Source organism: Hydra vulgaris, chromosome 02 (genome assembly GCF_038396675.1).
Source record: "Hydra vulgaris chromosome 02, alternate assembly HydraT2T_AEP".
NCBI classification, from domain to species: Eukaryota; Metazoa; Cnidaria; class Hydrozoa; order Anthoathecata; family Hydridae; genus Hydra; species Hydra vulgaris.
The window spans coordinates 29,204,180-29,227,572 of NC_088921.1; the positions used below are offsets into that span (position 1 = coordinate 29,204,180).

The 23,393-nt window shown below is 27.0% G+C and overlaps 1 protein-coding gene across 1 annotated transcript in view; it reads right to left on the reverse strand.

Annotated features, from left to right (window-relative positions):
- Positions 1-23,393, reverse strand: part of LOC100204767 (uncharacterized) — a 40,478-nt gene that overhangs the window by 1,400 nt on the left and 15,685 nt on the right. Inside the window, exons 4-14 of the mRNA XM_065790515.1 lie at positions 21,849-21,944; positions 18,521-18,664; positions 17,612-17,707; positions 6,465-6,566; positions 6,236-6,390; positions 6,088-6,145; positions 5,912-5,978; positions 5,663-5,799; positions 3,442-3,495; positions 3,297-3,352; positions 2,982-3,125 (exon numbers count right to left, since the gene is read on the reverse strand). Coding sequence (XP_065646587.1) covers positions 2,982-3,125; positions 3,297-3,352; positions 3,442-3,495; positions 5,663-5,799; positions 5,912-5,978; positions 6,088-6,145; positions 6,236-6,390; positions 6,465-6,566; positions 17,612-17,707; positions 18,521-18,664; positions 21,849-21,944 — 1,109 coding nt within the window. The remainder of the gene's footprint in view (positions 1-2,981; positions 3,126-3,296; positions 3,353-3,441; positions 3,496-5,662; positions 5,800-5,911; positions 5,979-6,087; positions 6,146-6,235; positions 6,391-6,464; positions 6,567-17,611; positions 17,708-18,520; positions 18,665-21,848; positions 21,945-23,393) is intronic.

Consider the following 23,393-nt stretch of genomic DNA (forward strand, 5'->3'; position numbering starts at 1 on the left):
AAATAATATAAAATAGTTATTATTACTTTATATACAAACATAATTTCTTTTAAATTACAATTTACATGGGTAAAAATGATTCAAGTTACTATGTTATTGTACAACAACATTGCGCTGATAAGGTTATAAGAAATTTTTATTTCTTAAAAAGCTAAATACCACAAAAACCAATTCTAAAAAACCAATATATATTATTATGGGAGTGCTAAAATATCCGCATTATAGGATGTATTGGTCTCAATACACTAAATGTGCATCAATTGCAGATTATATGATTTTAAAACGATTTGAAGTATTAAAAAAGTATTTTCATGCAAATGATAATACACATATGCCAAAAAAAAAGCACAGCAGAATATGATCATTTGGATTTTGGAATATGGGCTATAGGAACCATTCGTAATAACCGCTTACATGGTGCTGAAAAAGTAACGCCTAAAAAAAAAGAACTAGAAAAAAAGAAATGTGGCTCATTTGATAGGGCACCTAAAAGAAAAAATAAAAAAAAACAAAACAAAGATTACCAGGTTGATTTTAATTCCAAAATAACAGTTACATATTGGATGGATAATGGAGTAGTACAGCAAGTATCTACACTTATTGGTCCATCATTAGGAGAATCAATTAATCGCTGGTCCAGCAAAAATAAAGTTATTGTGAAAATGCCTTGCCCAGAAATGGTACATCAATATAATAAACATATGGGTGGAGTTGACTTATGTGACATGTTAATGGCATTGTATAAAATTTAGTTAGGTACAAAAAAATGGTATACGCATATATTTTATTATTGTATAAATGTAGCAATAGTGAATGGTTGGATTTTGTATAAAAGATATTATAAAAGACATACGCATTGCAGATTCTTTATTGCAAGAAGTAATACACCTGCTGTGAAAAGCAAACTTTGTCCAGTAAACGCCCTGGCTAAAGAAATCCATTTAAACAATATTGGTCACTTGCCTAACTTTGCTGAAAAAGGTGCTAACATTGCAAGTCTGGATATAGTCGTATTTTTTGTAAAAAAGACAAAGTCCACTTGTGCTTGGTTACCTCTCGCAATTGTTTTTATAATTTCCACAACTAGAGATTTGAACATTTAAATGGAAACTTATATATATTTTTTTAATATTTATATTGATGTCTATTTGTTTTTAACATGATTTTATTCCAAAAATTACTTAAAAAATTTGTTTAGTTTGTATACTTATTTTTTGCAATGTTGTTGTAGAACAACATGTCCATATCTTTTAAATAAATCATGAAAGTCTTTTTTTTTTTTTTGGACATGAAATAGAATACTATAGAGGTAAAAAATAAAACATAAATTTTTTATTTTTATTTTTGGTGTGATTTAGTGAAGTAAAGGGTTAAAAGAGATCTTGTATTATTTGGTGAGCTACATCAAAATTTGTGCTTTAAGTACAAACATATAACTGTGCATATAATATTTTATTAGTGTCTTTTTATTTTCTATAATTTTTAATTGCTTGTTTTTAAATAAAATTTATGAAAACTCAGTAACAGATACTTTAATTTGTTACGTATTTTATATTCACGTCTAGGCATTTTCTATTTCAGTAGCTGAGTAGAATATAACATGTCGTTTAAAAAGAGCTCTTTCAACACCAAGAGGAACAAGGAAACATGGACAAAGAATTTAATCCAGATTCAAGCACAATTAGGAAGAGGCAAAGTGGCAATTTATGAAGCATTCTTGAGTAAAAGAAGTTGCAGGTCCTCAAGAATGAAGCACTAAAAATTAAGTTGACTGCACTCAAATTGAAAGATAGAAAAGCTCAAACAATTGCAGAAGGATTTTACAATGCCAACACCAAGTGCTGGATCACATTCTTCATATTGTCACGGACAATGAGATCAATGGATTGACTAAAATGAATTGAGTACTTCTTTGTGACGGATTTTATGAGATACTGATGGAGATATGAATTTTCTTTACCATCTCACTTGCATCTTCAGTCACCACACTGAGGTGAATGAGATACCCCAGACTGGTTCCAACCTTTGCTTAAATTTATTTATTTTACAGACATCCATAAACTAAATCAATAACCACTAAATAAGATTTATAAAGTTCAGTTTCTAGTCAATCATTTTAACAAAAAAATTTTATGCTTTCACCACCCTAAAAAAATATTTCCATTGATTAGAATATCATTCCCTACAAGGGAAGACAACACATGTGCGCCAATATTTGCCAATATATGTTAAACTAAAATATCACGATTGCTTTGGAATGAAATATTGGTTTCAGATAGCACTATTTAATTCTATCAGGTTATTTATATCAGTTTGAAATTTATAAAGGAGGAAAAGACCCAGGTGAAGAGGCTACTAACAAAGGTATGACTTACAACTTAGTTCTTTTACTTTTGCATTGAAACTCGACCATACTATTACCATAGAAATAATATACTTGTCCTAAACTTTTATTGAATCTATATGCATGCGGTCTGATACCACAGCATCAGACTCAGTGAAAGTTAACAGGAAAAGCATGCTATTAATATGCCTCAAAACAAAATTAAAAAACAAGTTTGCCAATATAGAAAACAAATTTAGAATCCAAATGCACTTTAAAATTTTTTTGTAAATGGCATTTAGATTTTATCAGTTAAGGACCGCATAGACTTGTTTTCAACATGAACCACCTTTATAGGTGCTTTTTTTAAACACTTATTTATTAGGAAAATTTTCAGAATTAAGATGTTGTATAAAAAATATATTATGGAAGTCTAAGTTCAACAGGTTAGACCTACTGCAAAATAAATACTGAAAAAAGAATCAAAATTTAGCAGAGACACCATTCAAAAAAAAACTAAAAAAAGGTATAAGCCAACTAGTTGAATTTAATATTTACTTGCAATAAATATTTAAATTTAAAAAAGGAGAAAGAAAAGTTGAACTTTAAGATTTTAATAAAAGTAATAAACAACATAAAAAGGTTTACTGTTGCATACCGTAGCATAAAATACTCAACAATGACCATCACCATCACAAGTCCAACTTTTAATGGAGCAATTCTGATTTTCTGCCAAAGAGCAAACAAAAGTACTGGCATTGAAGCCATTATAAGTACAACAAAAAATGTTTGTGCCCAAGCTCTAAATGTAATAAAAATCTTTCAATTAATAATATATATATATCTATATATATATATATATATATATATATATATATATATATATATATATATATATATATATATATATATATATATATTTACAAGAACTTTTGTAATAATGAAAATAAAACCTAACAATATTATTAATTACCTAAACTGAAGTTTGTCAGGATTCCAGAATAATGAGTGATCACTTGCTACGTCATACTATAAAGATAACAATAACAAAATTAGTAATTATAATAAATATGTTATATTAAACATTTATTTTGTTGTATTAAAATTCCTAAACAAACCTGTACTTTGCAAACGCTACAACATAAAGTTGATGAATCTGAATTCTCTGGACGCTAAAAAAACAAAGTCATTATTTTTATTGTTTTAATTTTTACAGTCATTAAATTATTAAATAAAATCTGTCAATGAGTAAATGTATATATACTTATTGACAGGGATGTGTAGTCCCAAAAGGATTTCAGCTTTAAATCTAGTGTAACATGCTTTATTTAAATTTAAAAACTTATGCAGCAATCATTATTTAAAAAATCACTGGCAGCAATTTACCAATTAAACACTATTATCATCTGCAACATTTAGATGTGATAAATCTCCTCTCCTAAATTCTCTGCTAGTTTAACGGAGAGAAGTGAATATGGCTGCTGGTCATTTTAAAGTTTTAAAAATTAGTGATATTTAATTTAAAAAATTTTAAATGCTTAAACCATATTTTATTAAAAGCAAAAAAGTAGCAAATATTGTTTCAAACATTCATAACAAATAGTTGTTTGTATTTATTTTCTGTGTTTATTACCTATTAAGTGGGAATTAATCTCACTCATACCTTAAAATTTCTACTAAATCTATTTCTCATACCATTAACTTTGTTGCTATCATTGTTAATTTTATAATATTAAATTTTAATGGTGCATCACTCCTAGTAAACAGTTTTTCATCTCAACCATACAGTTTTTTCTGTATGGTTGAGGCAAAAATAAAGATTGCGTCATTGGTTAAAAAAAAATTTTATTGTAAGATTTAATTACAATAGTGGGTTGCCCTTTCTTGTTGAAGGGCAAAAAATCAGTGAGAAAGAACCATGTGTTTAGCGGCACATGCTTCAGTCCTTTAGAAAAAGGTTAGCCCCCTCCAATGCTCTCAATTAAAGTTCAGTAAAAACTTCAACCCTACCAAAAGATGCCAAAGCAGCAGAACAAATTGCAACTTTAGTTTTTCCAACAAAAAATCATGCCGGGAAGAAACCATTGAACTCGCTAAAGTATCTGGCTATTTTGTTAGCTTGGAATCAATGGTGGCAACTGTTTTCTTATGTTTTATCTAAGCATTGTCAATATTGTTAAGGGATAAAACCAGTTCACTGTCAAAAAAATAATCTCTTACTAAAAGGACTGGTGAAGACCATAGATTCAAGAGACAAATTCTTATTGCATTATCAAGACTTGCTAGAAACTCACTTAAATACTGAACAAATCTGGTCAATCATCAATGCAAATGGAGTTAAATTAATGTTGGCTTGTGATATGAAAGTTGCAAATATAATTTGTGGTCTTCAAACCCACTCAAGTATGCACCCTTGCATATGGTGTCACTTTAAATCCAAGTGTATTGCCCAATGCGGAAACATGCGAATACTGGGTTCAATTAAATCTAGTTTGGAGTACTTTTTTCAATATGGCAGGGTTGTTGCTAAAGTTCATTAGCAACAACCCAAAACATTGCTAAATAGCTTTAACTTTCGATTAAAGCTGCTCATAAATGTCATTCAAAAGCCAAATCTCTAGGTTGGCATTATCAAGACCCAAAAATGTATGAATGTATACAAAGACGGGGTTGGTGTTAAAGACAACGAGTAGGTATGCATTTTGACGATATCTTGCTCTCTCTCTCCTTAAATTTGATTTCTTTCTTTTTAACAAAAGCATTGAAGTTTACAAGTTTGAAAAATCAATAAAACAAGGGAGAGGGAGGGGACCTAAATCAGTAGTTTTATTGCGTACTATTTTATGGATGCCCCATACTACACATTTTGCAAGTTAAATTTAAAAAATATATATTAATTTCTATAAAAATAAATCTAAATTTCATAATATGGTAGTGTTGAACAATAATACAACATTTTGCTGCCAGTTGTACTTGTGTAAAATTTAAAATATTTTGTACGACAAAATTTCTTTAGAAAAATAAAAACTCAAAACTATTTAATTATTTAATTGATGTTCTGACATCAATTAAATAATTAAATAATACAAAATCAATTTAATTATACAAAATTTTTTATATAAATTTAGTAACACAACAACACTGAGGACATCATATTATTCATCTGAATACATACATCAACTGAGGGTTTAGGCAGACAGTATGAATCTATAAGTAAAGGGCGTTTACTAGAAAAAAATCTCTTTTTCCCCCATTTATTTTGCTTTTGTTTTTTTGTGTGGATATAAGTTGGGGATTTTAGAATAATGTGCAGAATATTATTTAAATAGATGTTCATACTTCTTGAAGCCATTTCTTTAGACAGTCATGATGAACTGACTTCATTCCACCTTTGCAATTACACGGCTCAATGATGTCAACTTTATTGTCCTCATCATAACATATCCAACAAACATTTTTTTTCTCTTTACTTTCATCTAAATAAGTATAAATAATTTAATAATACTAAATTACATCTTTAATATTCTTAAGCTTGTAGTTCTTGAGGCCTGAAAATAAGTTTAGTCAGATAATTTTTTAATAAGAAACCTTCTACTTGAGATATTTCTACTAAACTCTCATAAGATTTTCGAAAGGATGCAATTGGTTGGTTTTCCTAGAATCATAGACATCATAGATTAGAAATATATTTTAACACATTGAAACTTTGAAAATTTTTCTTGACTTTTTCTAAAATGAAAGATGCAACTATAAAAACAACTTACAAAGTTTTTACGGAGCAGTAATAGTTTACGAGGGTTTAATATCCATAACTCGTCAGGTCTAAATATAAAATTAAAATAGAATAAAAAAATTAAAACTTAGAAAAAAAAATTAAATTTGAATGAAAGAAAGAAAGATAAAAAACAATACCTGAAAACATTCCACAAACAACATGGAAACCATAAAGCACAACCTAACTCTGCAATATGAAACGCAATGTTGACAATGTTGCGATCAGTAATTCTAGCTTTTCGTTTCCAAAGTTCACCAAGAACTTCGCTTGTTAAAAACATTGTAACCGCTAACTAAACAAAAACTTACATTCAAATAAAAAAATAAAAAAATTTAAAATGATATGAAAAAAAATAGAAAGACTGACTTGCAAAGATGCCTGAGCAATCAGTCCTAGTCTTGACTGAAACAGTTGGTGTAAATTAATACTTTCTTTATAATTTCTTTCTGATTTAAATGCTCCCTGAACCTAAACAAAAATTACCCAATTTGTATTTAATATATTTTATGCTAAATATTTAATATATATTAATTATTATAAAAATATATAATAGGTCTATTAATTATTATAAACTATATCATAGGTCTAGATTAAGAGCTTAAAAGCGTAAAAAAACATTTTAAATATTTAATTATTATTAACTTTTAGAACATAAAATCTCAGGATACCTTTTTTATAAAAAAATTAAGATAGTTATCTTCATCTTTATATTCAAAATGAAAAGGTAACATTCCAATTTATTGAAATATTTAGCAAAGCAAGGAAAACTTTAATGACTTAGGTAGGAAGTGTGCCAAATATATGTAGAGTGTATGACAACATTTTTAAACTTTTAAACTTTTAGACTAGTAGTAAAATTGAATAATCCAGTGTTTGGATATTTTATTATATATGTATGTTGAATATGAGACATTTTTTAATTTATTTATAAAAGACTTTTTTTTGTTTTTGTTTTGTTATTTCACCTCCCCAAGGCCCAGAAGGCCACTACAGATGAGGAGGCTACTTAATTGTGGTTATAACCCTCTCTCAACTCTATAACTCCGAAACACAAACCTCGACAAACAAGGCCGCTGCGCGGAGAAACAAGTTGAGCGCGGTACTACCAGGGACGTGGTGGGGATCGAACTCGGAACCTCTCGCTTATGAAGCGAGCGCACTACCACTACACCACTACCACATATAATTGAATAAGATTTGAGAGTAATAATCTTGACTTGAATAAGATTTGAGAGTAATAATCAAAAGATTTACTTTTTTGCTATAGTGCTCTTACCACTATACCACAGTGTAAAATTAATCAATATTAAAATGAGTATGAGTTAATTTATAGATGCTACATATGTAGTATCTACATTTGTTAAAAAAATTTATTACAAAATTTTACAAACAAGCACTGTGTTAATGTACATAAATCTGTCTCTTCTTTCAGCTGTTGTCTTGTTTAATCTTTCAATTCTTTCAAAATTATCTTGCTTGAATCCATTCAAAGCATTTTATAGAAATTATTTTATTATCAGAACTATAAATTAGCTTTAATTATTTTTCATACAGAACCATTTTTATTGTATATATTATTTTATATTGATACTATTATTATTACTGTTATTATTATTATTATCATTATTATTATTATTCGTTTGCAACTCTCTCTTAAACCTCAACTTCAAAACACAAACCTTGTTAAACGAAGTTGCTGAATGAAAAACATAGATTTAGCGTGGTACTTCCAGAGACGTAGGTTGAATTTGAACTTTGAAATTCTCAATTCAACCATCAATTAAGTATGAGACATTCATACTTATTGTATTTTAGCATTTAGTTTTAAATATATCATTCGCTTCTGTTAAAACTAATACTTGCCGATTTTGGAAAAAACATGTTTCAAACTTGATAAAGGTAAAACAATTTAAATGCAAAATGCAGATTGGTCTTTGCGTAATATTTTGAAAAAAGTTAGATGCTGTAAATTTATAGTCCAATAAATTGTGTCAAGATTTTTGTCTCAAAGTTTTTACCAGGAAGTTAGGGTCTGGAAGCAACCGAAAATCTACAGAAAGAGAAGATTATTTGATTGTGAGGGTAGTGATGAAGAATTGCAGTATATCAGTAAATTAGATTAGTAAAAATTTAAATCTTAAATACTTATATAATACATTTGTTGCAAGAATAAAGGTAGGTGAAAGAGTTTACTTTATAGTAGCAAACAAAAAAGCATTTTATAAACAAACAAAAAATGTGATAAAAGACTTGGTGCAGAGACCTTTTAAACTAGATTTTAGATCAATGGAAAAGTGTAATACAGACAGATGAGTCATCTATTGTACTACAATATGGTAATTGAGAAAGAACATGAAAAAAAACCCCCGAAAACACAGTGAAACATGACAAAATCATGGTTTAGAGGTGCATTTGCTGCTGATGGAGTGGGAAACCTCTATAGAATTGATGGAACCATGGACCAACATAAGTTGCATGATATTTTAGTTCAGCAATTAAAACCAAGTACATTAACGAAGCTTTATGAAAAACAAAGGAAAGTTTTATTGTTAGATCTAAAAAGAAACAGAAATTTATTAAATGTGAATTATTAAGAAACATGAACTGATTGGAACTGTTACTAATGTGGTTGGCAAAAAGCAAAACCATAAGACCAATTCCAATACATAAGACCAAGACCAATTAACAGTCCAATTATCATCATTATTATTGCAATATCATCATGTAAAAAAATATAGACTCATCTTGGCACCTAAACTATTTTTAAAAGAATTGTATTAAACAACAAGATTATAGAGGTACATGGGTTAAAATAAATGCCGAAAATTGGCACACCTCTGGACTGTATTAAATACATGTCAAAAGGGGGCAACCAACAATTTTTCACTTTTTTTGACAAAATAAACAATGGTTAGCTGCTTCCTCTAGCAGGTCTTGGAATGGTCTGAGGGGACCAATCTTTGACACCTATTTCGACCCATGAGGATAAAAAAAACAACCTTTTTTAACTGCAAAGCAAATTAAACATTGGTTGAAGTTTGCAAAGAAGTAAAAAAAAAGGATATCATTTTGGTAAAAATAGTCAGATAGTCAAAATACAACCTCGGCTCATCAGAAGAAAGTGTGTTAAAAATAGGAGGTTATAAATCAACTTCATTGTAAGGTACTGTAAAACATGGAGAAGGAAATGTTATGGTTCAGGGTAGAATGAGATGGAAAGGAGTGGAAAAACTGCCATTTATTGATTACAAAAAGTCCCAGCAGGATAATAACCCAAAAAATACTGTTAAGAAAACAAAAATATACTTTGATACAAATAACCTTAATTATATTACATACTGAGCAACCTGAGTAAATGGCAAGAAAGAGTCTTAGCACTTTTTTATAAGAAGTTATAAGAAATTTATGTAAATATGTGAATATATAACTTATGTAAATTGATAACAAAATGTCATTTACAAAAATAAATAAATAATGATAAACAAACACATGTTTTACCCACAGCTACTGTGTTTTGCCAGAACAGTGGATAAAACACTTGCTCAGCTGTGCAACAAATTTTTATAATAGTAAAAAGAATGTTTAATATTAATGTTCAAGAGATTTTGATTTAAAGAGTTTTCTGTTAGAATATTCACCATTCATCATTAAATAAGATTTTAGTTTTTTCTTATAAATAGTTTTTTTTTTTTGTCATGATACTTGGAAGTATATTCTAAAGTTTAGGAGCATAGTGGGATAATGCTCGATTACCAAAACGATTGCTGCATTTTGTTTCCTTTAATTTTAGTGTTCTTTCTGACATTGAGTAGTGAATTAAACTGCATAATGATGTTGGTGTTTCCAGTATAATAGATTTGTGCATTATTAAAAGGACCTTGAAATATATTCTTTCTCTAATTTTCAGCCAATGCAATTCGTTAAATTGTTTATATGATTTTCTATTCTAGTCTTAAATACCAGTCTTGCTGCACAATATTGAACAGACTACAGTTTCTTTAATAGTGACTTTTCAATTCTAAAGTAGTAGGAGTTGCAATAATCTAGCTGTGCAAATATTAGTGAACATACTACGGTACACAAATCTTTGTGCGATAAGAATTGTTTTATTTTGGATATTTTGCTCAAAATTTTAGCAGTTTTTAACAATCTTATTTATTTCTATTTTTAAAGATAATTCATTGTCAAGTATCACCCCTAAACTTTTTGCAAATCTAATGCATTCCTTGTTAATAAAAGTACCTTTAATAATAATATCTTTTTGAATGCTAGGTGGTGCCTTAAGTAATTTTTTTTTGTGATTTAGTTAATACATAAGAATGATTCCCTCATCCATTTAGATATGTATTTAAGACATTTCGGTATATCTAGGACTAGTACATTATATTGAGATGAAGGAAGGAATGCTTGTAGAGTTTGATGATCATCTGAGTATCCAAAAGTTTTAACATTGATTATGTTCAGATATTTGTATAGTGGTCTCATATAGATATTAAAGAGTTTTGGACCCAGGAAGGTATCTTGTGGTGCTCAAATTTTTACATTTTGGTTTGTGGAATATGAGTTACCAATTTTTGAGTACAGTTAACTAAAAATGATTTGGACCACTTGTAAGCAGAGTCAATTATACCTATTTCACTGGTTAATAGTCCAAGTAGTTTTTGCTGATCAATAGTGTTAAAGGAAGCACTTAGATCAAGTAACATTAGTACTAAAGGTGTATGTTTATCAAAGAGGTCAAATATATCATTGGTAAGCTTAAGTAAAAGTGTTTCAGTTGAGTGACGTTTTTTGTATCCATATTGATGTTCTATATGAAGATTGTTTATTGTCATGTGGGAATAAGACAATTTAATTTAATAACTTTTAATAAATAATAACTTTAGTAACACTTTAATAATAATAACTTTTAATAATTTAATAATTTTTAATAAAAATAACTTAAATAACTTTTAATAAATAATAACTTAACAACTTTTAATAAATAAAAATTTAATAACATTTAATTTAATAACTCCATTTGTATAGCCTTATGACTAATACCTGTAAGTAGGTTAAGTTTAGTTTGGGGGTTGCATATGGAACAATCATGTATAATATATATATAACAAAAGATAAATTTTTAAAACAATTATAAGTTTTTTAAAATTGTTTTTGTATACAAGCAGAGTTTTTGAACTTTTAATGACTATTACCTTACCATTCCAAGCTATTAATGTCTAAGTTTAGGAATTCTTCTATAAAAATTTATAACAATATAGTTATTAACTCTTCCCACCCCATCCATCCCCTTCTTAACAGTTATGCTTGCTAAAACAATTTGACAACTTTTCTACAATTTACTAAAAATATTGAAATAAGTATAGAAATAGTTGTTATGGAATAGACATACCAAGACCCGTATTTTACAACTCTAGACAGGAAGTATTATTGCCGACCTCAATTTTCCTAATTCCGAGGGTTGTAAATAAATATATATTATATATCAGGGTGTGATAAATCGATGAACTATGAAGGTTTGTTCAGACAAAATCAGCTCTCCACCTTTATCTGATGTATGATAAAACCTATCAACTGATAGGTTTTATCATACATTAGATGAAGGTGGAGAGGTTAAGGCCATCGCTCTTGATATTTCTAAAGCTTTTGATAAAGTTTGGCATGCTGGTCTTCTCTATAAGCTTTCTTCTTACGGTGTATCTGGTAACATCTTTAAAATTATTGAATCCTTCCTTTCCAATTGTAGTATAAAAGTTGTCCTCAATGGACAGTACTTTTTTTCATATTCTGTAACTTCAGGGGTTCCTCAAGGTTCAATCCTTGGCCCTATACTCTTTTTAACTTACATTAATGATCTTTCAGGTATTCTTACATCTAAGGTGGCATTGTTTGCTGATGATACTACCATTTATTTTTGTCCTGATAAATAGCCAACAATCTCTGATTGCTTGGAGGCGGCATTTGAGCTTGAAAAGGACCTCACTTCTGCTACAGCATGGGGCTCACAGTGGCTAATGAACTTTAATTTAGATAAAACTTTATCTTTTTTAGCCAATTGTTATCGCAATAATTTAGATCTTCCTATATTTATGAGCAGTAATGTAGTCGATGAGTCATCTACCCTTCATCTTCTAGGATTAATTCTAACTTCCGATCTTTCTTGGAAACCGTATATCAAATCCATTGCAAAATTAGCATCTGCTAGGGTTGCATCTTTTTATCAAGCTTGACACTTTCTTACTCCAAATTCTATTCTTTATCTCTATAAATCTCAAATTCATCTTTGTATGGAATACTGTTGCCATATCTGGGGCAGATCTTCTAGTGATGTCATTTCTTTTTTAGACAAGGTGCAAAAACGCATTGTAAACATAGTTGGACCTGCTCTTGCAGCCAACCTTCAACCATTATCACATTGTCATAATGTTGCTTCTCTTTCTCTTTTCTACAATGCTATAATGGGCACTGCTCTAAAGAGCTAGCGTCTCTTGTGCCATCTACTAAAATTCATTTTCGCGTTACTTGTCATCCAATTAAGTCTCATCCTTTTTCTGTGACTGTTCCTAAATGCTCTAAAAACTCTTATTCGTCTAGTTTTTTTCCTCGAACATCAGTTCTTTGGAATTTGCTTCCTTAAACTTTTTTTTTTTTTTTTTTTTTTTTTTTTTTAGATTATTCACCTCCCCAAGGCCCGAGGGGGGCCACTACAGTCGAGGAGGCTACTCATTTTTTTGTGTTTTTATTATTTTTATTTTTTAGTTGTTATTCGTGGTGCAACCCTCTCTCAACTCTTTAACTCCGAAACACGAACCTTGCAACCGAGCAAGGCCGCTGCGCGGAGAAACTAAGTTGAGCGCGGTACTTCCAGGGACGTGGTGGGAGTCGAACTCCGAACCTCTCGCTTACAAAGCGAGCGCTCTTACCACTACACCACTACCGCACTACCAAACTTGCTTTCCTGATTCAAATAATTTGCAATCTTTTAAGTCGTCTGTCAATTATTATCTCGCTCTGCAATCTTCATCTTTTCTCTTCCAGTAACTTCCAACTCTAACAGTGGTTGCTTGCAGCCTTTTTGGAAGCAAAGATGTTAAAAAAAAAGAAAAAAAAAAGTAATGTATGTTTGCATACTAAAAACACTTTTAAAAGTTTTAAAAAGATTTTTTAAGTTTTGCTGAAATATTTCTATTCTTTAGAACTATTATGTTTATTATAGTTTTCATATTTTATTTTGCGTTCAACAACACTAAAAATATTATATTTTTATTATTAAATACTAATATTATAAATATAATAACATCATATTAAGTATTTAATAATAACTTAATATAATAATTTATTAAATATTTAATATGATATTATTTCCAAAGGTTTAAAAAAGAAATGTCAAAACAACTTTTATTTTATTTTTAGTTCTTCATATTTAATTTTAATTTTAATTTCTTCAAGCATTTAGGTTTTTTTTAAGTAAATACGTTTTTTGTAAGTAAATAAATTTGAAAAAAAATCACTATTTTGTATTAATCTATAACAGTTTACAGACATAAGATTATTGTATATTAGTTATCATTATTTTGTGCGCACTTTGCAAATGTGTGAAAAATTGTTTTAAAATAATAAAAAAAAATTGATAAAATTACATAAGCATCTTTGATATATCTAATAACTTATTAACTAGAATAAAAGTTATTTAAAAATAAATCTCCCTTAAAATTTAATAAAATAAATTTAAATATAAAAAACTATATGAAAATAAAACTCGATGTAACTAGATGTTCATCAATAAATAAAGATATGAACGTCAACATTTGTCAGGCATTCTGCAATGCTGAGCTAACTTTCAACCTGACAGTGTCTGAGGTCGACAATTCTTTGCCTATCTTAAAATTTTAAGACTTAATTTTATTTTCTGTTTTAAATAAATAAAAAATCGCAAAACAATGTTTTATTTAAATTTCAAATAAAATAAAAAACTGTAAAACGAACTCTTTGTTTAAAATCAAAATAAAGAATATTTCATTTAATTTTTTGAAAAAATGATTCAAATAAAAAAAGACAAAACAAATGTTTCATTTAAATTCTAAATAAAATAATAAAATATAAACATAAGAAACTTTTTTATATAAAATCTGAAAAAACTAATGTAAAAAACACAACCTTAAAAAACATTTTATTTGATTAAAATAAATTGTTTTAATGTTGAGTTTTTTTAAATGAATTTGTTTTATTTTAATTACTTTGTTCAAAACTTAATTCAAAACAAAATGATTAAAATATTTAAATAAAATTTTAATTATTTTATATAAAATTTTATATCATTTTAAATAAAAGTTTAAAAATTTTTAAATTTTAATCGAAATAGCTAATATTAAAACAATAAAACATTTTTTTTTTAAATTCTAAATTATAATAAGAAAAAAAAACCCAACAACAACAGAAAAATGTTTAAAGTTTTTTATTGTTTTATTTAAATAGACCTCTTCACAATTCTGATATTTTCGTGCCTGCGCATATTTAATAGTACGTCATGGTTCCTTATGCGCAGAATCGCACGAAAGAAAGTAAATACATAAATATATTATGAAAGTATTCTTGAAAGAAACAGTTGTTTACATAAGATCTCTTTTCTTTTTTTCATAATAAAGACATCAATTTTGCTTTATTTAAGTTTATTTTAACTATTTTAAGTCTAAATTTATATTATTTATATGTTTATACTCTTTATATGTTTGTGTTATAGAACATATATGAAAGAAATAAAAGCTTTAAAAGAGTGTGAAAATGCACAATGATAGTTGTGTGTATGTGTATATATAATATATACATATATATGTGTATATATCATGGTGCTCTATAAGGCCTATTCATCGCGCAACCATTAGCCGTGACTGGGGGCCTACTTGAATATTCTAAAAATTGCGAAGGTGAAAATTAATGTTTTTTAAATTATAAATTTTGTAAATAATTTTAAAACACTGTATTTTTACTTACTTGTTAACTCCTTAGAGTGTTATATGTATATAGATATATATATATATATATATATATGCACACATTTATTATGACTGATATGGTTAGTGTTCTATTATATTTGACAAAAAAGTGTTTGAAAATTTTATGTTATGGTTTGCATATTTTTATATTCTTTTAAATAATTATACTTTATAGATGTCAAAAAAGTGTTGTGTATATGGCTGCAAAAGTAATTACCAAAGTACCAAAAATAATAAAAGCTTTGAAAAATACCAGTTTATCGCTTTTCTAAAAATAAAGAACAAAGAAATATTTGGATAAAAAGTATTCCAAATTCTTATCTTTTAATTTCAGATAAAACTGTTATTTGCTAATTACATTGGCCAACAATTTTTGAAAAAGTTACTGTTCAAGGAAAACAAAGACCGAAAATGCCACCATCTGTATGGTAAGGAATACCCTCAAGTCAAATATCTACTCCATTACCACATCATCGCAATACATGGAAATCTTTAAGCATTGTTATAAATGTTAGAACTGATGAACTTAACACTTTTTTATTGGCTGATACAGCAACAAATATTGATTTTTAAAATGTTTTATTAAATAATCTCAGGGTTTTTTCAGTTTCAGTAATAGCATATATGATTGAAAAAACAATTAATGTTCAATCTATTACGTTTTATGATGGTATTCCTTTATTTCTTGTTAAAAATTTTGAGAATTTACATTTTGAAACATTTCATTGTGGAATAAAATGTTTTAAAAAAAGTTTGTGTCAAAATCGTAAAAAAATTGTTGATTCTTGGTCAAAGTTTGAGGAATTACAACATTTTTTAAATGTCATGGAAATAGATCTTAAGAAAAACATTCAGCAACAAATATCAGTTATGTCTGCAAAACTTATTGGAAAAAATATATATCTGATACATTTATACGTAGTTTTGAATATTTTTCAACATCTCGTGCTTTATACAATAAACTAAGAAACGATTTTCAATTGCCATCAGTTAGTCCTTTGACACGCATAGCATCAAATGTTTTCAAAATTGATAATGCTAGTTTCTTAGACTCAGTTTTCAAAAACATTGAGGAAAAACAAAAAATTTGTATAATTATTCATGATAAAGTATATGTCAAAAAAATGATCCTTTACCATGGCGGAACATTCTTTGGTAAATCGTATAAATGACACATCACTGTTGTTATCTTTAAATATTGACATAGATTCTTTTGATTTTAGTTCAGGTCATGAGTGTGCTTCTTTTACATATGTTTTATGTGAAGCAGGTAGTGAAATATTTGACAATTTAGAAAAACTAGAGTCATCAATTTCTGATACTATCAAAATGCCTTTGATTTATATTGCTGGTTATGTATATAGAAATGAATATAATGAAAACATTTTTTTCAATCAAACATTACTTTATTATGAAAAGTTTGATGAGTACCTCAAGTATATAGATCGTGGTGGTCTTAAAATTCCACCAGACAATGTTTGCCAATTGGGTTTTTTTTTGCTTTGTCTTATTCCATTCGATAAAAGATAAAGTTTGTTGTAAGTCCTTAAGTGACATCTTTTTGCTTGTTTCTGAATTTTACTATTTTGAAATAAATCAAAAACATTGCAACACACTTGCTAATATATTTTTAAACAATTTTTGTGTACAAATTACACCAAGATCTAATAAAGAACATGCATTAAAAGTTTTAAAGTTATCATAAATTTGTTTAGAAAAAAATGATTTGTATCTGTTGTTGTTAAAATATATGCAAATATTTTCCTTGTTTTAATTTTTTTTTAATATAAAATTTTAATCTTTAATTACATTTTAATATAAATATTTCTAAATAAACTAATCAAACTCATTAAGAGTAATATTTTGACTCCAAAATATAATTTTATAGCAGAGTTGCTGATAATCTTAAAAAATAATACGCCCCCTGTCTGGGCTTTCGGTAGCGCTATTAATAGCCCTACAGTTTTGATCGCCTTGCTATATATACATTTGTTTGTGTGTGAATATATATATATATATATATATATATATATATATATGTATATGTATATATATATATATATATATATATATATATATATATATATATATATATATATATATATTTATATATAAATGTTTAAAGAAAAAATATATAAAGATATATATATTTTTTAAGTGTTTTTTTTTAAAAAATATAAAAAATCTTAAGTAAACAACTCTTTCAAGGTTACTATCTTAATTTATATGTGTACTTGTTTTTATGCGATTCTGCGCATAATGAACCATAACATACTGTTAAACATGCGTGCGCATGAAATTATCGAAACTGTGAAGACGTCTGTTGTAAAAATAATAATTAAAATGAAAATGAACATTTTTATTAATTCTAAGTAAAATAATTAAAACAAAATTATTTGTCAAACTTATAAGTAAATGCTGACATTTGATAAAAAAAGTGTTTGTTTTTCTATCAATTTCTTTCAAAATAAGTTTACCAAATAAAATCTTTATTTAAATATTAAATTAAATATAAAATACCTTGCAAAAAATTTCAACGCCATAAATAAGGAAGAACACAAGAACAAAGAACATGAGAAAAGCATAGACGCCATTTATGATAACATTTATTTGAGACTAAAAAAAGAAAAGTATTACTAATATTGAGAATTAAAGAATAACATTTTAATATGGTAAACAATAATTGTTCACCTTGGTCAATACAAAATACTTTGTTCAATATAAACTTAATGAAGAAGATTTTATGACATTATACCCTTATGCTAAAAGCATTTTTTAATACTGTTAAATTTTTTTTTTTTTAATGTTAAATATTGTTTTCTATTTACTTGAAAATTAATTTTATACAAACAGCTACAAGTTTGATTTAATATCAAATTAATATTAGATTTTCTATTATTACCATTCTGTTTTGTAATAATTTATTGTTTTTTTAACTCCAACAAAAATACTTTAAAAAAAACAACACTTTTAACTAAATAATATAAAAATTTACTCAATTTATTCATTATGAGGACTTACAATAAACTTATGTGCATTTTAAGTTGGTATATAAATAATTTTTGTAACTTATATATTTGTAAAGTACAATCAAGTAAATATTTGATGGTTTTAATAAGTCAAGCTATAGTAATAATCTTCAATAATTGACCAGCAGAAATATAGTTCACAAAAAAGTTACATTTCATTACAGTGCTGCACTTCTAATCAAAAAGAGCAACACATAAAAATTCAAATTAAAATTAAAGTTAAATAAATACTAATTAATTTAAAAATACAAAAAAAAACTATAATAAAAAATAATTGATATTATAATATTTATATTATTTAATATTTATATATAAAATAATATTAGAGTATTTTAATACTGATAGGTTGAAAACAATTTTTTTGCAAAAGTCTAAACAATGTGAGTAAAACCAAACTTACTTTTATTGGCTGAGCAAGAATGTTGTTTGAAACTAACTGTCCCACCAGCATTGTATAAATAATAACATTGAAAATCACAAATCCACTGACAGATTTAGTCAAAAACTGTGGTTTATCAGAAGACAAACCAGAGAGATGAAATGACTAAAAACAAATCTATGCTTTATAATTTTACCAAAACACTAAATTTCACTAATAAATAAAACAAAAATGATCGAAAGTTTCCCTCAGAGCCTTTCTGTTAAATAAAAACTAAATAAAAAATCAAAATAGCTCATTAAGTTTAATGAAAATCTTCACAGAAAAGTGCTTAAGATCTCCTACCTCTATTTTTTAAATATATTTAGCATTGTATTATCTATGGATAATCCTTAATAGAGGTTATGTGCAAGTCCGTTTCACAACATCAAAAAATTGGATTTTTTTAAAATTGATTTAATTTCATGATTTTGTCTATAAATATAATCTATATATATACTGTAGTTTATGATATATGATAAAAAATTGTTAAATTATTAGAGAAATTAAAGTTATTTAAAATTTCAAAATGGCCAAGTCTAGAACTTCAAAAAGGCGCAAAAACATATTCACTTTTTTTAAACAAATATAACAAAATGTAAACTGAATTGATTTATACCACTAATTGATTGTTGAAAACTACGTTATATAGTCTTGAAAAAATAATTTTTTAAGATATAATTAATTAATTAAAACATTAAAAATGTAATAAATACCTCTTTAACTACGTACATCAAATACATGACAAGATTTTCAGTTATTTTTAATTTTTGAGTAAATTTTATATAAAAAGTACACCATCATAAATTATAAAACAAAAGTTAGTAGTAATTAGGGTTACTTAAAGTTAAAAATATTGACACTTACTTTAAATTAATATAAAAAAATATATAAATAATCATTAATTGATGAAGTCATGTAAATGATGCGCATTAAAATTTTATAACAATAACAAAATTCACAAATTTTAGTGGCAAAAATTTGTTATTTGAGTCTAAAAATCTAAATTATTAAATTAAATAAAATTATTAAAAGAAAAGGCTGTTTGGTTACTTTTAAAAGGTAAATTAATAAAATAACAATAGAAATAATAAAAAATGAGTATTGTCTGTGACTTTATAGATTTGCTTACTTTTCACAAAATTTTTTTAATGAATCAGATGAGATCAGTTGAGTTTCATAACATGCTCGTGAAAAAAAAATTATTAATGCTGAAGGAGAAAAGGTTTTGCTGGCAAGAAGATTTTTGATGTACTCTGTTAAAGAAGTGTACGATCACAGATCCACTGTTAAAGAATTACACTTCTTTAACAGATCAATTCAAAATCAGATATTTGAATTTGAATGTCAATCGATCGTTGTTTTATGATTTATGTCCAGAACATGTTTTAGGTTTCTCTAAGACGCCTCAAGAAATGTGTATCTGTGACAACCAAGAAAACATGAAATTTTTGTTTGAAGCTCTCTGTGAGGCCATTCCAAGCTTTTTTTCGCAACTCTAACATTGATGCATTAGACAAAAATCTACTCTGTGCAGTGCCATCTACAGAATGCTTTAAAATTGAATGCGCGCAATGCAGAGACTTGCAGAACTTAAGAATATTTATTGAGTTGGTAAATGATCAGTTGAGTTTTGATATGGACATTTCTTGGCACGCTTGGGCAAAAATAATTGCCTCTTGAAGGAAATTTATGAGTCACTTCAAGATTTTATTTGGCATACTTATATGCAAAATCAAGAATGATTTATTTTAACTGTTTGCCACATTGACTTTGCAGAGAATTTCCACTGTTTTGAACAGGATCAACCAAAAACAGCTTATTTTAGCCAAGAACAAGTGACAATTTTTACAGTAGCAATTTGGCACTGTGAAATTTGTAAAACTATGGCCTTTGTAACAGATGTTGGTAAACATGACTAATTTCTTGTCACTCCAATTTTGGAAAAGATCGTTAAACCTTTCCGGAAACAGTAACCAATATAAGCTTCTACTCTGACAATGGTTGCAGTCAATTCAAAAGCAAGTTTATTATGCATTTCATCACACAACTGAAAGTTAAATTTTCGAAAAACTGTATTGGATGGAACTTTTTAGCAGAAAAATATGGAAAAGGAGTAGCTGATGGTATTGGAGTCATGTTGAAAAGCAATGTCTGTTAAAAAATGCACAAGAATTTCAAGTCCCACGCGATGGACTCAAAAGTAAAGCAAGACTTATTGAATCTACTTATTTTGAGACCCAAATTAATGGTTTAAAAGAATTTTTTTTAATATGCAAAAATATCACACATTTAGTAAAACAAATCTAGTAAAGTAATTCACCCAACTTTAATTGTTTCTTTGTCTCAATAATTGATTTGTTAACATAAAAATATTATCAATAAAAATTCTTAAAAGGCCTAAAAATATAATTTTAATAAATGAAAATTGATGAAACATGCTATGAAGATCAAATATGTGACACTCAGAATTACACACACACACACACACACACACACACACACACACACACACACACACACACACACACACACACACACACACAAACACACATATATATATTTTTTAAATTGGTAAAAAAATTTCTAAAATGTGATTTTTGTAAAAATGTATAAACCTGTCATTGATCAGCCATTTTAAAATTAATGGTTTGTTTTATCTATTCCGAGTTAAAAGGTTTTTTGAGCTAATCCAGTTTTTATTATACTTTATTTTTTTATTTATACTATTTATAATGACTTTTAACTTTTTTTTAATTTTAGTAATAAATTTTTTCTCTAAATAAGTGATCTAAATAAATTTGTTCTTTAAATACATTTATTTCCTAAACAAATATTAAAAGTATAAATTTATTTAGAGAATAAACAAAGTTGTTAAGACCTTAACAAGCATACATTTAAATAGAAATTTTTTTAGAAATGGAACTAACATTTTTCTATAAGCTCTGACTTTAAAATCTGTTAAAAACAGACAAAAATTAAAAAATATCTTCAAATACAATTATTCATAATTATAAAGCTAAAAAAGAACTAATATCATTTTCTTGCCTATTTTATAACAAGAAGTTTTTAATTTTTGCACAAACAAAATTCCTGCACCCCCTCCTCTCTCTGCTTAAATGTTTTTTGAGGAGGCAAAAGTGTGGCAGAGAGATACTGCCGCCCAAATTATTTTCTTAAAATAACCCATGTATACAGAATAAATAGTTTTCTGTATAAATGATAACTATTAATATAATTGTTATTTATAACAGATTAATTTTATCAACAATAACATTAAAATAAAACTATTAAAAAAATAAAAACCTACCTCTGCCCAAAAACAAATAATTAGAGATAATCCTGTCATCACAAACGCATAGTAAGTTAAAAACAAGTTTTCTTTATATGAAGAAGGAATAAGATTCTAAAAATTTAAATTTGCATAATTGCTAAATATGTGCTCATGTTAACAATGTCTTAAATTTATATAGATAACACCATCACTAATTAGACAACATCATTGCTAATTAATTACATTATTTTGCATTATAAGGCACAAATAAGAGTGATTCCAAATTGTTAAATGCTTCCGGTCTGTAAATTTTTAGTTTTTTAAAAACTCTGTTTTTATCAAAATACTCAATAGTTGTTGTTTAAAAACATACAAAAAAAACTAATTTATAGTATATATAAACCATTTATAGTTACTTGTAAAAAAATAAACTCTAATGACATATTTTTATATATATTTTTTTATCATTATTTTTATTATTAATTAAATCATATTTAATTTAAAACATTTAGATTTTTAAATAAACCTCCAAAGTTTTCCCCTAACAAAAATCAGATTTGAATGCTTTGTACAAGGTGCAAATAGCTTTAATATAATTTTTTTATTGGGTAATTCTAAAATTATTATGCATACTTTTTGCACCTTTACTGATTATTATTATAACTTTTTTATTTATTTATAACACAATGTAACAACATTTTTGTTTATGTTAATTTTTTAATGTTTCTTACATAATTTTGGTATGCTGATTTCAGTGGTACCATTGGCTCTATCATCAAGATTTCTTGAGAAAAATTATAAAATATATTTCAGATTTTTCGTATATGTGTAATGCATTTACAACATATACATATATGCTGATTTTAACTCATTCTCTCCGCTGAGCCACTGACAGTGACTTGTGAATTTTTTTTTCTCTCTGGCGAGCCACTGTCAGTGGCTTTGTATGTATATATATATACAAATAAATAAATATATACTTTGTATATATATATATATATATATATATATATATATATATATATATATATATATATATATATATATATATATATATATATATATACACACACAAAGCCACTGACAGTGGCTCGCCGGAGAGAGAAAAAAATTCACTGTTATGTTTGTGGTTACTATATTAGTCTAACACAAACTAAATATAAGATTGTCAGTGGTATAAAATTCTTAACTGCATATGCTTATTTTTGCATGGCTATGGGAGATCTTGACAAATCGTGGGCACCACACTGCAGTTGTGGCAGCTGCAGATCTACTCTGGAAGGATGGCTGCGTGGAATCCGAAAGTCAATGCCCTTTGTGATTCCAAGAATATGGAGAGAACCAACGAACCATCATGATGATTGTTATTTCTGCATGGTTGACATTTCAAAGTATAAAAAGCCGAAGGATAGGTTGACTCTAGTTTATCCAAGTATACCCTCTTCTATTGGACCAGTTCCACACAGTGATGGGTTGCCTGTTCCTAACCCACCTCAATCCGAATCAGCAGCTGCATATCATTCTGATGTAGACACACCGGATGAATTCTGTGATGACTGTTATTTCAGATAGCCAAATGAT